This window comes from Fukomys damarensis, unplaced genomic scaffold (genome assembly GCF_012274545.1).
Source record: "Fukomys damarensis isolate Sample0158 unplaced genomic scaffold, DMR_v1.0_HiC HiC_scaffold_24, whole genome shotgun sequence".
Lineage (NCBI taxonomy): Eukaryota > Metazoa > Chordata > Mammalia > Rodentia > Bathyergidae > Fukomys > Fukomys damarensis.
In genome coordinates, this window is record NW_022900936.1 from 16,755,721 (window position 1) to 16,771,111 (window position 15,391).

General features: G+C 41.8%; 1 protein-coding gene across 6 annotated transcripts in view; it reads left to right on the forward strand.

The window, feature by feature from the left end:
• App (amyloid beta precursor protein) overlaps positions 1 to 7,450 on the forward strand; it is a 186,755-nt gene extending 179,305 nt beyond the window's left edge. For all 6 annotated transcript variants that reach the window (XM_010608564.1, XM_010608565.1, XM_010608566.1 and 3 more), the window contains 2 exons: positions 261 to 407; positions 7,176 to 7,450. In XM_010608564.1, the coding sequence (XP_010606866.1) occupies positions 261 to 407; positions 7,176 to 7,277 (249 nt within the window). In that variant the 3' untranslated portion in view covers positions 7,278 to 7,450. The remainder of the gene's footprint in view (positions 1 to 260; positions 408 to 7,175) is intronic.
• Positions 7,451 to 15,391: the final 7,941 nt, after the last annotated feature.

Consider the following 15,391-nt stretch of genomic DNA (forward strand, 5'->3'; position numbering starts at 1 on the left):
TTTTTTTTTTTTTTTTTTTTTTTTTTTTTTTTTTGTACTGGGGAATGAACTTGGGACCTAGTACTTGCGAGGTAGGCTGTAGAACCACTGAGCTAAATCCCTGGCCCTCTGCTCCATAGATTAAGATTGTCTTTCTTAACTGACCAACCAGCTCAGAGTGCAAGATTGAGTTATGGCAGGAGAGAATATTGAAACTTTCCACATACCTTATCCCGATGGCTCCTGCACTTAACAGTCCTTTTTCTTGATTTGTTTTCAAGGTGTTCTTTGCAGAAGATGTGGGTTCAAACAAAGGTGCAATTATTGGACTCATGGTAGGCGGTGTTGTCATAGCAACAGTGATTGTCATCACCTTGGTGATGCTAAAGAAGAAACAATACACATCTATCCATCATGGTGTGGTGGAGGTAGGTAAACTTTGAGGTATGTTTGCAAGTGGGAATTAAAGGAAGACCATGGGGAAATTATGCTGAATGGCAGTCCAAGGATTTCCCAAGTGCTTCTTCTTTGGAAAAGAAAACAGTATTTTCCATGATGTTCAGGTTCCAGCTATTATTTTCTTGCTTTGATTTTCATTCATTTTGTCTTATTGTGAGTATTATGGTCAGGGTATTAAGGTTTTTATGTTGTTGTGTTAATGTATAATTTGCACTGAAATTACCAAAGTAATACTGATGAAAATAATAGCTTGAAAAATTGTGATTACCCCTAAATATTTTTTTTAAAACAAACAAGCAACAACAAAAACAACCTCAGAAGTCAAAAAAATGGAAAAAGAAAGTGGATAAACACATCTACTCCTAGGCAGTTTTTTTCTTAAATATTCTGGCCTCTCAAAGACCAGGCAAAGATAAACACACATTTTCAGCCTGTTACCCTGGACTTCCACCTAAAAAACCTTAGTTTCCAAGTTATTATTGGTACAGTAGCAAGAAGACGCCCAGCCAGTGATCAAAATTATTGTACCACTGTGCTGCTTTTGTAATCGTTCTTCCCATGGCCCAATGCAACAGGTAGGTATAGAAGTAGTGGATAACACCAACATTTGAGTAGCTGCAAGACTCAGTATAACTGCCTAAACTCATGATACAGAGAAAAGAAAGAAAAAACATAAGTTCTTTTTGTGTACTAAAAATGCAGCTTTGGTGAGGAAAAAAAATCACAACTCTCACAGTATTTCCAACTTTTTAGGGAACTCAGTGGTCAAACTGACCCTCTCATTTTGTAGATGAGAAAACTAAGGCTAAGACAGAAGTTTTCACCTGTACTACATCGGGTCCAGATATCCTCACATACTATTCATGACTGTCCTTTTATCATCAGAGAAAAATCCACAGATTCCCAATGAATTAACATTGCATTGATCCCCGAGGAATTGTGTTCTGAGCCATTCTTGATTATAGGAGAGCAGGAAAAGTTTAAATAAGTTGGCAGTAAGGCCAGAAATCTCATTTTGCTCAGTAGTTATAGTCCCCATAGGCATCTTGTTTTCAGGAGTTGCTGGCGGGAATTGGCTTTGGTCTTATTTCCCTGTTCATGGTGGTGTGGATGAACTAAGGAGCAGTGTGATAATGAATGAAGCCTAGGAAACAGCAGGAAGCAGGCAGAGAGAGCTGCATGGTTTGCACACTAGAGTGTGAACACAGCTAAGAATCAATCACTGTAATCAAGTTTGGAGGTTCACTCTTTTCTGAGAGTATATCTAAGCCGTGTCACTCAAAACCATGCAAGACGTTATGAGCAGTGTCAGCTTCTCTCATTTCTACTCAAATCAGTTTTTCCCATTTTAATTTGGTATTTAGGGAAAAAGCTTCCATGAGTAATTCAAAAGCCATTTTCATTTTGTTAATAGAATTCTGTCTTTTAATGGCCTTGAACCGATGAATCTGCCAGGCAACCACGCTCTGTTTAAAAAACTTCATTAATGGAGGCGCCTGTCTTTGATGCCACAGGTCGCAGGGCCTGGATTGGTTTACGAGGGCTGCCATAACAGCACCTCAGGCCTGGTGACCACAGAAATGTATGCCCGTATAGTGCTGGAGCCTGGAAGTTTGAGATCAGAGTGTCCACAAGTTTTCTTTCTTCGGAGGCCTTGCACCTTGGCTCTCCTGATGTCCCTTAGGAAGACACCATAAGATCTCCCGAAAGACCTCACTTAACCCTCCTTTAATGTCTTATCTACCAATACAACTTAGTCTGAGGTACTGGGGGTTGGACTTTAAGAATTTGAGAGGGACAAGGTTCAGCCCATAACAGAGCCCCACGAGGCTGGGCAGGACAGCAGGACCTCTACTGGGGCTCCCTCTCCTGTGGGTGCATTTACCAGGTACTTTTCTTAGAGGACACATTTCCAGTCACCACCCAGCCCCCTTACGGAAACAAAAATCCCCAATACAAGTCTTTGATTCTGAGGGTTGAAAATGCTCCCAGCTGCATGAGACATATAGTGCAATTTGAGAATCCCTGACACATGCATGAATACCGGTTCCATTTGGTGACTCTACATAAACGTTGCAGAGAAGAAATGTAATCTTTTGTCTCCAAGATAACTCACTGCCTCTTAAGCACCCTTCCTGCAGTCTGGTCTAAGGGTTTCTCTCATTCTTGGAGTAAGACGCTCCTGCAGAAAGTTTCAGAGATGGGGAGCCCAGGGAAGCCTTGGGAGAGATGGAGAGATGAAAATGAGCCTGGTATTTTTATTAGTTGAGTTGTGGAATGCTTGCTAGCTGCTGCTTGTTCAAAATAAGCAAGAAATATTGACTGGATGACTTGATTAACCGTGAGGCCCAAGATTCTTCCTGTCAGCTACCAGCCATGCTTTTCTGGGAAAGTGACTGCTTTATTTGTGCCACAAGCAGCGAAGCAATGGCCATTCCCATGCTCTTCCCAGAGTTGCCCACTGTGTCAGTCCCAGGGTGGAGAAAACGAGGGCCAGCTGCATTCTCCACATCGCTGCCATCTCGGGATGTTCCTGCAGCGCCCGCTGACTCCAGCTTCTGCTTAGTGGCAGGATAGCACTTTTCAACACCGATGGGCATGGACACTGGATATTTGCAAATAAAAATGTATTGTAGGTCTTTGTACTACTGTTCCAAGACAGAGACTTCACCTTTAATAAGAAAATGAGGGCACAAAGTCTCTTTATTGTGCAATATAAAAAAAAAAAATCTTCTTTTCGCAGATCTGGAATTCCAGATATTTCTCCACCCCCATTCCCTAGCCCTCTCTTTAACGACCTAAATAGGAAGTTGCTTATTTAGCTTTTCATGGATTTGAGACATGGGACTTTTCTCCTGAGCAATGTCATTCCAATGACGTCATAACCACGTGTCCTTAGAAGTCCTTCCTTCCTGGCAAGGCCTTGGTCCCCCGGAGGGAGACACTATGTGGACCCCTGGGTGTCATAGAGCTCTTGAGGAAAGTAATGAGGTGAGATGGGAAGTGAAGGACAGAAGAGAGAGTGGGCTGCAGGTCTGCAGGTGCCTTCCAGTGAGCAGCAGGCAGAGGAAGGAGAGTCAGAGGAGAGAATAAAAACTGATTACAAAGGACTTCTGCCTGCCTGCTGACAAGAAACATAACTAAACTACTTGTGAAGATGTGGAATCGTCATTAAGAAAATGAGTATGCATAAAATTGAGCAGAAACCAATACTGAGAGGTTACTAGCAGGGGTAAATCACTAGCTTGAAAATTTTGTTGCTCTTTTCTCTGCTTTTGCTTTCCTTCCCATAGTGCCACCTCCTCTGATGTTGCTGTTAGTACGCTGCAGTTGTCTTACCCTCCTCTCCGTCCCATTCACTTCAGTGATCTGAAATGGGAAACCCTCGGGGCCAGGGCTCTGTCTTTGGCCTGACTTAGTGTCATGCCTCAAGGGACATCCATTAATGCACATCCTGGTGGTTGTTAAACAGAAGTGTCCAGGCTTACATCTGCAACTAAATACACTAGAGCCAATGTGATGGGATGAACTGGAAACTAAGGAGATCTAAATAGAGTTTTATCTCTGCCATCTGATAGTTGAACTGTAAATTATCCTGGATATAGTGAAGAAATGAGAGGCTCCAGAGAACTGAGTGAGAAGAAAGAGGTAGGAATGGCACATAAGCCAGAGAGGGACAGGGGTTAGCTCTGTTGGTAAAGCACTTGCCTGGAATGCATTGGGAGAATCTGGCTGTTTGGGCTCAGCTTGTCACAATGCCGGCTGCAGTGCCCAGTTGGAGCCAGGCCGAAGAGCTGTCCAGGGAGCCCCAGATCTCAGGAGGACACGGTGCACTGCACTGAGCGCCCAACTTGGGCCTCACATCAGTCACGTCTGCTACAGGAGAGAGGAAATTCAGAAGTGGTTCACCTGTGGGCTTGCAGCTTAGCAGGGGTCAGATGTGCCTGCCTGATGAGAAGATGGACACTGTCCCTCACGTCACTGCTGCACCCTTTCTTCCAGAATTAGCACCATGGTTCAAGCCAGCCCCAGCTCAGCTTTAAGGGAAATGGTTGTCCAGCGTTGGCACAGGCAGAGGAGGAAAGGGTTCATGTGGTGGCTCACCACACTGTGGTCGCTGAACCTGTGCAAGGACTGATAGGCCTTGCTGGATGAAGAGAAAGGAGGTTTTCCGTGGACGTGAATACTCAGTTTTTCGCTTTTAGCTCTCAAGATGTTGAGATTAAAAAGTTACAATTCCAACTCCTTGGGTGCTGTTTTGTAAAGCTAATCTGTTCTCCTGAAGCTCCTGACTTCAGAAGGCCAAACCACCCCACAGCAGGAGGGGCACGGCACAGCTGCCCTTGCAGCAGCAAAGAGAAATGAGGATTAGCAAGTAGAATCAGGCCAGAAAAAGACAGGAGAGTTCGCTGCCTGGATTGCATACTGGCCTCGGTGCCTTGATTTCTGGTGAGGCTCTGATGTGTTTGGCTTTGGAGTTTGAGAAGGAGACAAAACTATATTACATCGCCCGATGTTCTGGCGCCCTTGATGAATGCAAGTGATTGTTGACAGCCAGTGTGAAGGTTGACCTGCCTCCTGGAGGAGATAAAAGTAGGATAGTCTCAACAGTCAGGCCGCCTGCTGTATGATTTTTTTTTCCCTACATTCAGATGAAACAGCTTCATGCTTAATCTCCAAAGCAAGATAATTTTTTGAAAACTTTGCCATTCTTTGAAATCTGAGTCATGAGATGGTGTAGAGCAAAAAGATATGCCCAAGTCGTAGCGTAGTGCCATAGCCAGCTTATTCCCTGCCATCCAATTTGGAAGGTGAATGAAATCCCCAGTGGGTGCTAATCCTTGATGATGCCATTTACTTTGCAAGTCTGTGGCTGATTACACAGTTGCCAGTTAAAGCCAGGTGACCTCATCTGTTGATGGCAGTGTAGATCAAAGGGGAGGAAGGGATGGGATAACATTTGCACATTTCTCCCATGGGACATGATTCTGAGCATCCATTGGAGCAGTGGCCTCAGTACTGGCTCTCGGTGGCACTATTCTGAGGAAAAACACAGTCGCCCATCCCTGGAATAACCTGACTTGGCAGCCAAGAAGCCAGGCTGCTCTGGCAGGAGGGCAGCCTGAAACAACACACAGCAGCATGGGGTCTCTGCCACAATTGGGAATCTCAGAATCCAGGCCCAGGACGCGGGCCTGGCAGAGCCGTCCGCCTACTACTCCCGCTTCCTTGGGATTAGCCGAGGCAGCAGTTCCACCTCCAGACCAGACCCCACGTGTGGGAGTCACACATTGGGGTTCACCCAGCTCCATCCTCCGACCTGAGTTAAGCACATGCTCTTAGGTGGTCTTCCTTCATGGGGTTCCGGGCGCCACAGCTGTGGGACAGCCATGTGGGTTCAGATCTTACTGGGCTGCCTGGAAAAAGGCTGTGTAAGATTCTGCCTGGCAACGCTCAGTGATGGCGAATGGGCCTGCAGGGTTCTCCGGGGAATGAGTGGAGCCCAGATCCATTCTGCGCAGAGCAGAAGATATCCCTTTGTAGGGAAGTCCATAGATACTGCTCGTCTTTTATGGAAAATAGGCTTCAGCGTGATTGTTTTTGCATCATTTCTTTTCATTCTCCAATGGTTTTCAAGAAGAGAGGTTTTTTTTAAAAAACAAAAACTAAAACCTAAGTTTTTATTAATTCAGAATTAAGTACCACTTCTCTGTGTTCTGGGAGAGATACAGCAGATATTAATAGAAACAAGAACAGCCATTGCCCACAATGCAGTCTGTGGAAAATAAATGCCCACGGGTCCTGCCTAACCCTGACACTGAGAGGGGCAGCATGACAGCCAAGTGACTTGATCTTAGAGGAGAAACGCTGCATTGCAGAGAGAATCTCTTTGAAAACTCTAGCTGACCATACATATTTCAACGGCATCTTAGTGTTCACTTAAATATATATAAAATCTAGGACATCGTGTCTTTGCTGTATTTTTCTACCCCCACGCCCTGTAGAAATAGCCTCTTTGATATGTATGTCTTTATTTTAATCACAAAATTCTCTGGCCTTTCTAGCTTATTTACAAATATAAAACTTGGTGGAAATGGACAAATGAAGTAAGCATTTGAAGATATATACTCAGTTTTATAAGAAATCAAGCTTTTCTTTTTCCTACACAGATTTGGAGGTGGGCGTGTCACCTGTAACATACCTACTTGGACCATTGTTCTCCATGATACTCTTGGACTTTTTCTTTCCTAACTTACCAGCATGTCTTCAAGTACAACAGTCTTCTGTCCTGGCTACTTGTCCCTGTTTAGCCAACAGGATTTACGCAGTTACTATTAGGTCGAAAAATACAAAGCAACCAATGGACGCTTTGTAGGCCTGAGTGTGTGCGGCAAGGTTCTTGGCGCCACCTGGTGGCTAGATGGAGCATCTAGGTAACTGGAGAAAATATCCCAGCACTCAGGGAAGGTGGAGGCAGGATGATCAGAAGTCCAGCCTGGGCCATTTAGCAACTTAGCAAGACCCTGTCTCAAAATAAAAATATTAAAACGAATTTTCTTAAAGGGCTCAGTGCAAAGGCCCCGAATGCAATCCCCAGGGCTACAAGATGGGATAAAGCATGGGTGTTCTCAGCCTTGCCAACAGAAGAGCGTCGTGCCCTTTTTAGTGCTTCCGTGGTCCTCTGTGCACCCTTAAAAGACTGATACATTGATTAAACTGTCGTGCTTGCTTTTCAGGTTGATGCCGCTGTAACCCCCGAAGAGCGCCACCTCTCCAAGATGCAGCAGAACGGCTATGAGAACCCAACTTACAAGTTCTTCGAGCAGATGCAGAACTAGACCACCGCCCCAGCAGCCTCTGAAGTTGGACAGCAAAACCATTGCTTCACTACCCATCGGTGTTCATTTATAGAATAATGTGCAAAGAAACAAACCCTTCTGTTTTATTATTTACTCATTACCGCCTTTGACAGCTGTGCTGTAACACAAGTAGATGCCTGAACTTGAATTAATATACAAATCAGTAATGTATTCTCTCTCTTTACATGTTGGTCTCCACACTACATTATTAATGGGTTTTGTGTACTGTAAAGAATTTAGCTGTATCAAACTAGTGCATGAATAGATTTTCTCCTGATTATTTATCACATACATAGCCCCTTAGCCAGTTGTATATTATTCTTGTGGTTTGTGATCCAATTAAGTCCTACTTGAAATATGCTTTAAAAATCGATGGGGGATGCTTCATGTGAACGTGGGAGTTTAGCTGCTTCTCTTGCCTAAGTATTCTTTTTCTGATCACTATGCATTTTACACTTAAACATTTTTAAGTATTCCAAATGATTTAGAGAATTTTTTTTCCATGATTGCATTTTACTGTACAGATTGCTGCTTCTGCTATATTTGTGATATAGGAATTAAGAAGATATGTTTATTTCTTTGTGCCTGTTTTATGTGCACACATTAGGCATTGAGAATTTGAACTTTTTTTTTTGTCCATATATCTTTGGATCGTTGATTAAAAAGAAAAATCCCTGTTCATTGTAAGCACTTTTATGGGTGGGAGGGAGGGAGTGCTCTGCTGTTTTCAAATTACCAAGAATTCCCCAAAAATTTTTTCTGCAGGATGATTGTACAGAATCATTGCTTATGCCATGATAGCTTTCTACACTGTATTACATAAATAAATTAAAGAAAATAACCCTGGGTAAGACTTTTATTTGAAAGATGACAGTAGATATTGAAGTAATTTGGGGTAGGGAGAAGAGGAAGAGGCAGATCTAATATCCAGTCTAAAATATTTTACTTCTGATACCAAAAGAAAGGGCAAACTAAGAGAAATTGAGAAGACTTGCCTAGGCAGATCCCTTAATAACTGTCTTTAATTTGTATAAAATGATGATTTTTATGCAGATAAATATATTCCTGGAGGAGCATCATTACGCTGGTGTGAATGATGGTAATAATCTTGATTTATTTAGTAATCTAAAGACTAGTAAGAAATCCTCTCACTTTGGGCATTAACACCTAATGTGTTTTACTAGTTGTAAATCCAAATAGGAAATTGGAACAATGTGTATCTTCCAGTAAAATATTTCATAGACCTAATTACCAGATTTACTTGTTCTAAATACTGTATCGCTCTGTCTTGGTTTTTAAGTTCCTCCTAAATGAGAGACAGAAGAAAAACTCCAGGGAAGTAAAAATTAAGGTCAGTAAAGCAGGATTTCTTAATCTGGGCACAATGGATATTTTGTAGGGAATAATTCTGTGCTGTTGGAAGCTGAGCATTGTAGGACACCTGTTGAGAAGCATCCTGTAAAAAAAAAGTTATCCGGACTTTTCCAGATGCCCCCTTAAGGAGCAGAGCTTCCCCACTTGAAACACTGTATAGTTTAATGTCATAGATACACGATTATAATTGAGAAATTATATCCAAGTTCCAGCTTTTGTAACACCATAGAAAGGGCAGCCTAAAACACAGACATTTTGTTTCTCTAGTGCTAGATGCAGGAAGTATAAGACCTGAGTGGCAGAATTGTTGGGTTCTAGGAGGGACCTCTTCCCTACTCACAGATGACTGCATCTTTGCTGTGTGCTCACATGAGAGAGAGAAAAGGCTGCAGTCTTCTCGTCTCACGTGGTCATTGATCTCAAGTCCCGTGACCTGATCTACTGATTGTCTCCCTACAGTTCCACCTCCATATACCATCGTTAGTTACTAGGATTTTAACATGAATGTTGGGGAACACAAACACTCAATTCCTAGCTGTATCCAACTGCTACTTAAGGATGGAAAGCACATATTCTGTTTTGTTTTTTGAAGGTTGGTTGTTTTTGTTTGGGGTACCAGGGATCGAACTCAGGACCTTGCACTTGTGAGGGAGGTGGTGGATCCACTGAGCTAAATCCCTGGCCCTATATATTCTGCTTTTTCTGTATTAACTTTGATCTTAGGGAAACATAAAAATAAGCCAAGCACATTTGAGCTTGACTGCAACCTTTTAAACTAAAACACTAAACCAGAAAAATCAAAATTAGTTCATTGTGTCACTGCAGTATGAACAGATTTCAGTTAAAGCTCATCTACATGTATCCTGTTTTATGAGAACAAAACAGTTATCTCCCTTCCATGTTATGAACAATTAGATATATGATTGCCATATGAAGGTATGCATATATGATATTGTATGTAACAACTATGGTTCTATTTTTGCCTAGCCCCAAGAGAGGTAACTGTTACGGATGGTGGAGGGACTTGATGCTAACAGTATGTTTTCAATAATACCAATAATACGAAACCTCACAAAATATGTTGGTACATGACATATCCCAGGACAATATTCAATTACAGTAACCACAAGCTTTAAATTTGATCATCTCAAAACTAATGGGAAAATTTCAAGTGTGTGTGTGTGTGTGTGTGTGTGTGTGTGTGAATTATGAAAATTGAAAAGTGGGCTTTTGGAAAAGTGATTGGATCGTGGGGCACTGTACTCATCAGTGGGTTGATCACTGATGGTTCTTAGCTGAATGAGCTGTTAAGAGGTGGAGTGTGGTCAGAAGGTCACTGGAGGCAGGTGATAACCTTAAACATACTCTTGTCCCCAGCTCCTTGTTTCTGCTTCCTGGCTGCCTGCCATAACATGAGCAGCTTTCCTCCACATGCCCTTTCACCATGCCATTCTGTTTTGCAGCCAGCTTACAATGGGCTGAATCCTCCAAAATTACAAGCCAAATTAAACTTCTCCTCTTGTAAGCTGTGAGTGTCAGGTATTACTTCCCAGCAATATGAAAGTTGATTGATACAAAAATTGATGCCAAGAGTGGAGTCATTGCTGTGATTATACCTGACTGTGTGGCACTAGTTTGCAGGAGGAGTTTGGAAAGCTTTGGATCTGCAAGTTAGCCTTAGAATGCTATAAGAATGGCTAATGGGTGATTCTTGTCAGAGCCCAAAAGAGCAGAATATTGATAGGAATGCAGATGATAAAAGCCAGTCTCAGGTTTCAGTTGAAAACAAGAACTCACTGACAGTTGGACTAGAGGTCATACATGTTATGCTCTGCAGAAAATTTGTCTACATTTTTGCCCATGTCCTGAACTTTTGCGAGACAGATTAAGGGCAATGGACTAATTAATCTGGTGAAGGAAGTGTCAAGACAGCTCAACACTTAGGCTGTAGCATGGGTACTGCTGACTGCTTTTAGCCAGACTTATAGTGAGAATAGGGGTCCAAAGGCAGAGCAGAAACTTTTTAAAACTTCAATTTTGGATCAGGAGGAACTCTGTAAAGTTGGTGCCATAAAGATGTCTGTCTGCTGAAAAGATTAGCACCATTAAGAAGGAATCTAGTACTTTGTACAGGAACAAGAAGGAAGATGCCTTGAGGGAATCACAGGAATCAGCAAGATTTTACCTATCACAGTCTCAAAGGTGCAAGTGTGTAAACTTTTCATTTGAGAAGAGAGCTCCTGTGTTGTCCTGCTTAAGAAAGACCTCCTAAGGCTGGGGATTTAGCTCAGTGACACCATACCTGCCTTGTAAGCACAAGGTTCTGAGTTCAATCCCTGATACAGGGGGAGAAAAAAAAAGACCTCCTAAAGAATTAGTTCCCAGGGATTTGTTTCCCAAAGTGCAGCCGTCCAAGTACCCAGAGACCTCTGCACCCATAGTCCAAAGGGACCAGGCTGCTTACAGACTTTGGGACCATTGGTTAAGTTCTGATTTTTCAGTTATGCAGAAAACACAAGAGTTGTGAGGTCACGGAAGTGTCCACCCAGATTTTAAAGGGAGGCCTGGGAGGCAAAGCAATTCACCCTTAAGAAGGCAATGCCTGAAGATGTGAGAGTGAAGCCACAGTGCAATGGCAAACCCAGGAAGTTAGAGATGCCAGAAACATGGATCATCCCCTGAGGAAAGCCACAGGCAGTAAGCAGAGCCAGCCCAGGACCATGTAGGCCACATCCAGCAAGGCTACAGGGGCAGGGCTGCCCAAGCCTTTTGGAGTTCACATCTAGCCACAAACTCCCCTGGAGTCCATGCTGCACATGGATTTGCAGGATTTAATGTTTGTCTTTCTTTGGTCCAGTTCCTTCCTATTTCTCTTTCTGTAATGGAAATATTTGCCTTATCTCATTGTGTCCTGGAAGTATTTAACTTTCTTCTTTACTTTTTACAAGGAGTCACCAATAAGAGTTTGCTTTGAATTTCAGAGGAGACTTTAAACTTTTTAGGACTGCTGAAACTGTTAAGGCTTTGGTGACTCTTAAAGGTGCACTAGATGTATTTTATATAGTGAGATGGACACAAGCCTTGGGGTGGGGAGCAGGAAAGAATGTTAGTTTAGATCTAGAATACCCCCAAAAGTCTGCTGTGTTGAAAAGTAGAACTTGTAAAAGACGATTGCATCATAGGAGCATTATACTCATCAATGGGTTGATCACTGGGAGTGTGACCCGGTAGGGTTTATTCCTGCCTCTGGCTCCTCTGTTCTCTCTTGGCTTCCTGGCTGTCATGAAATGTGCTGCTGTCATCTGTCATGCTGTGCTACCATGCTATTTCCGCCTGGGAGCCAGATGACCATAGACTGAATCCTCCAAACCATGAAGTAAATGAAACATCTCCTTTAAATTGTAAGTGTTAGGTATTTTGTTCCAGTGGCAGGAAAGCTGGCATATTCATATTTCAGCTAGTCTGGGTTTACTCTGGGATAATATTGGCAAAGGAAATTAAGACCTAGATGCTCAGACCAAATATCAGTGAGATGTGAAGGACTTTGATGTACCTAATGGATGAGACATGGTATCTCGGTAGAGGTTTAATTTTTATTTCTTTTATGAGTAATGTTGGATTTTTTTTTCATATGTTCAAGGCCTATCTTATACCTCAGAATTTTCAGGTTATGTCTTTTGTTTTGAACTTTGAATATGTTTTGGTACCAATATTACAAATCCTGCTGCCTGACTTTCCATTTGCCTGGCAAATTTTTGTCTATCCCTTTCATTTTTAGCTCTTTCAATGGGTCCATTTGTGTATCTCTTGTCTACATCAAATACTTGAGTTTTGCTACATATGCCAACTGGAAAATCTTTTTTATAAGAAAGATTCCTCCATTTTATTGACATAACTTAAATGCTGGCTCTCGATTCTGTTAAATCTTAAATTACTAAGTATAGTACATTATAATATTATATTTACTGTGTCTATCTAGGGGAAACAGGGACACACTTGCATTTTTTTAACTTGGTTTATACATAGCTATGTAGAAAGTGAGCATGCCTAAACCAAAAATCAAAAATTTGAAATGCTCCAAAATTTGAAACTTTTTATTGTGTGTGTGTGTGTGTGTGTGTGTGTGTGTGCGCGCGCGCACGTGCTTCGTGATGCTGGGGATTGAACCTCACACAGTAGGCTAGCATTCTACCACTGAGCTATACACACGTTGGCCCCCAAAATCTGACCTTTTTGAGCAATAACGTGATACCACACATGGCAAAATCCCACTCCATGAAACTCTGCTTCACTTGTACCAATTCCCCACAAGGAATGTGATCATTACGTCCTGCAAATGCATACGAACAAGAAATAAAAACTGGGGCTGGGGATTTAGCTCAGTGGTCCTCCGTCTACCTCACCAATGCAAGGACCTGTGTTCAATCATCCCTGATACAAAAAAAAAAAAAAAAAAGAAAAGAAATTTTGTTTAATGTATCAAATCATTAAAAATACTTTGTAAAATTACCTTCAGATTATGTGTATAAAATATATGTGAAGTAGAAATAATTGTCATGTTTAAATGGGGTGCCATCCCCAGGATATCTCCTTTCATATATACGTGCAAATGCGCCAAAATCTTAAAAAGAAAGGAAAATCCAGAATCCAAAATGCTTCCGGCCCCAGCATTTTGGCTAACTAGTACTCGTCCTGTGATTTTATTCTGGTGGTTAGTTTTGTACCAGTACTTTCTGCAGTGCTTTGACTCACCTGTTTTTCCTTCTTAATCCTCTGCTGTCTGCCTTTGCTAAATCACGTCCCTTGATTCCCACCCGTCCCTACACGTGGTGAGCGCTCTCACTGTCTTCCCCTTTGCTCTCCCTTCTCCCACGTTTCCAGTTAGACATTTGCTCGGCTTTACCAGTATATAATGGTTACATGTTTTTCTCCAACTTTAATTTAATCTTGAAATGCTCCCCTCGGTCCTGTTATCCCCAGAAATCTGGTCAGGCACAGCTTGCCTTCTAGGCGATGTTTCTGCACAACACTCCTGCAGCTTGCATATTTCAAACAGTTTCCATCAGGACCTTCATATTTGAAGGGCAGCTTATTTTTCCTTAGATTTTTTTTTTCTTTCCCTGAGTACTGACAGTTGAATCCACAGCCTTCACACTGAACTACATTCCCAACCATTTTTCATTTTTTATTTTAAGACAGGATCTTCTGAAATTGACAAGTTGCTCAAGCTGGGCTTGAATGGGCAACCCTCCTGCCTCAGCTTCCAAGAGATCTGGGATTACATGCGTGCACCAACCACTCCCAGCTTCCTTAGTTTTCTTGAAAATGGTCCTCTGATTTCTTTGAAAGTTATTTTTGAGAAATCTGAGGCTAATCTAATTATCTTCCATTTGCAAAGAATAAGAATTATTATTATGACTATTAGCATTATAATTGTGTTTATTATTTTGGCCCAGAGGCTCTGAGGATATTTTCCCCTTTATCTTTAAACTCTAATAATTCTTCAAGCTAAGACTAATTTTACAAGTTGGTTCTTGTGGTCATTTTTCCCACTACCCACAGAGGCCCTTTCAAAGTGCAAATTCTATTCCTTTTAATTTCCAAAACTTTCTTTGGATTCAAGTTTTTAATATTCTCTTCCATTATTTTTCTTTTCACCTTCCAGGGCACCAATAATATGAATATTTGACCCCTCTACCTAGCTTCTGTTTCCCTCTCTCTGATCCTTTTATGTTCTTTATCAAATTTTTGTTACTTTGGTTGTTTCCCTTCTTTTCTTCAGCACTCTTTAGTGTTTATTTGAACCAAGTCACTTCCTTTGGGAGCCTTGTACTCTGTACTTTATTACTAATATGGCTTATGGTTTTTTCTATATTTTTCCTGAGTTCTATAAAATCTCATTTTATTTCCTCCTCCTCCTCCTGTCGTTGTTGCTGTTGTTGAGTTCACTATCTAGTTTTTTATATGCTTAATTCAGTGTATTTTTCATACCTCCGGGTGCGTGTTGAACAACTGAGATTTGCGTTACAATTTTCTTCAACTTCCTGGCTGTTCTACAGAGATGTCTTGAATAAACCATGTTAGTAGGGAAGAAAAAAGAAGGAAAAAGTAGGTGCTTCTTATTCCTGATTTCCTGAATAATTTTGTTCTCTGATTTCCTCTTTAGTTCCCTTCCTAGCCTCAAAGAACATGACCTGATCTCCATTTGTTCATCTCCAGAAGCTCTGCCCCCTGAACATTTTCAGGCCCTCTCTCTCGATGGCCAGAGTTTAAGCACCAGCTCCCTCTCAGTGTTCACTCTCTCTGTGTGTATTATTTCCTTTTACTATTTTGTTTGTTGGTTCTCAAATTCTTTGGCCCTTTGGAACTTTTCTCCCCTGATCTCTGCATCCGTTGGGTTGTGATGGTTTCTGCAGGTTCAAGGTGGACACTTCATTGGAATTTATCTTTCCCTCTACATACAAATCATTTGAAGGTTGCGGCTTCTCTATCTCTTGGTTATGCCGAAGAGGAAGACTGACTAACCTAACATTCCCATACTAGTATGTCAAAAAAAAGTTCCCCAGGTGATTCCACTATGAAGCCAAAGTGGAGATCTTCCTGTTGCACCACAATGTGCTTTTAATATGTTTTACATGCATTTTATCGAAGGCGTTTTGTCTTCACAGCTTTCTCCTTCCGGAGTTCATCATAGAGCACTGTTCTTCAAATTGGTGTTT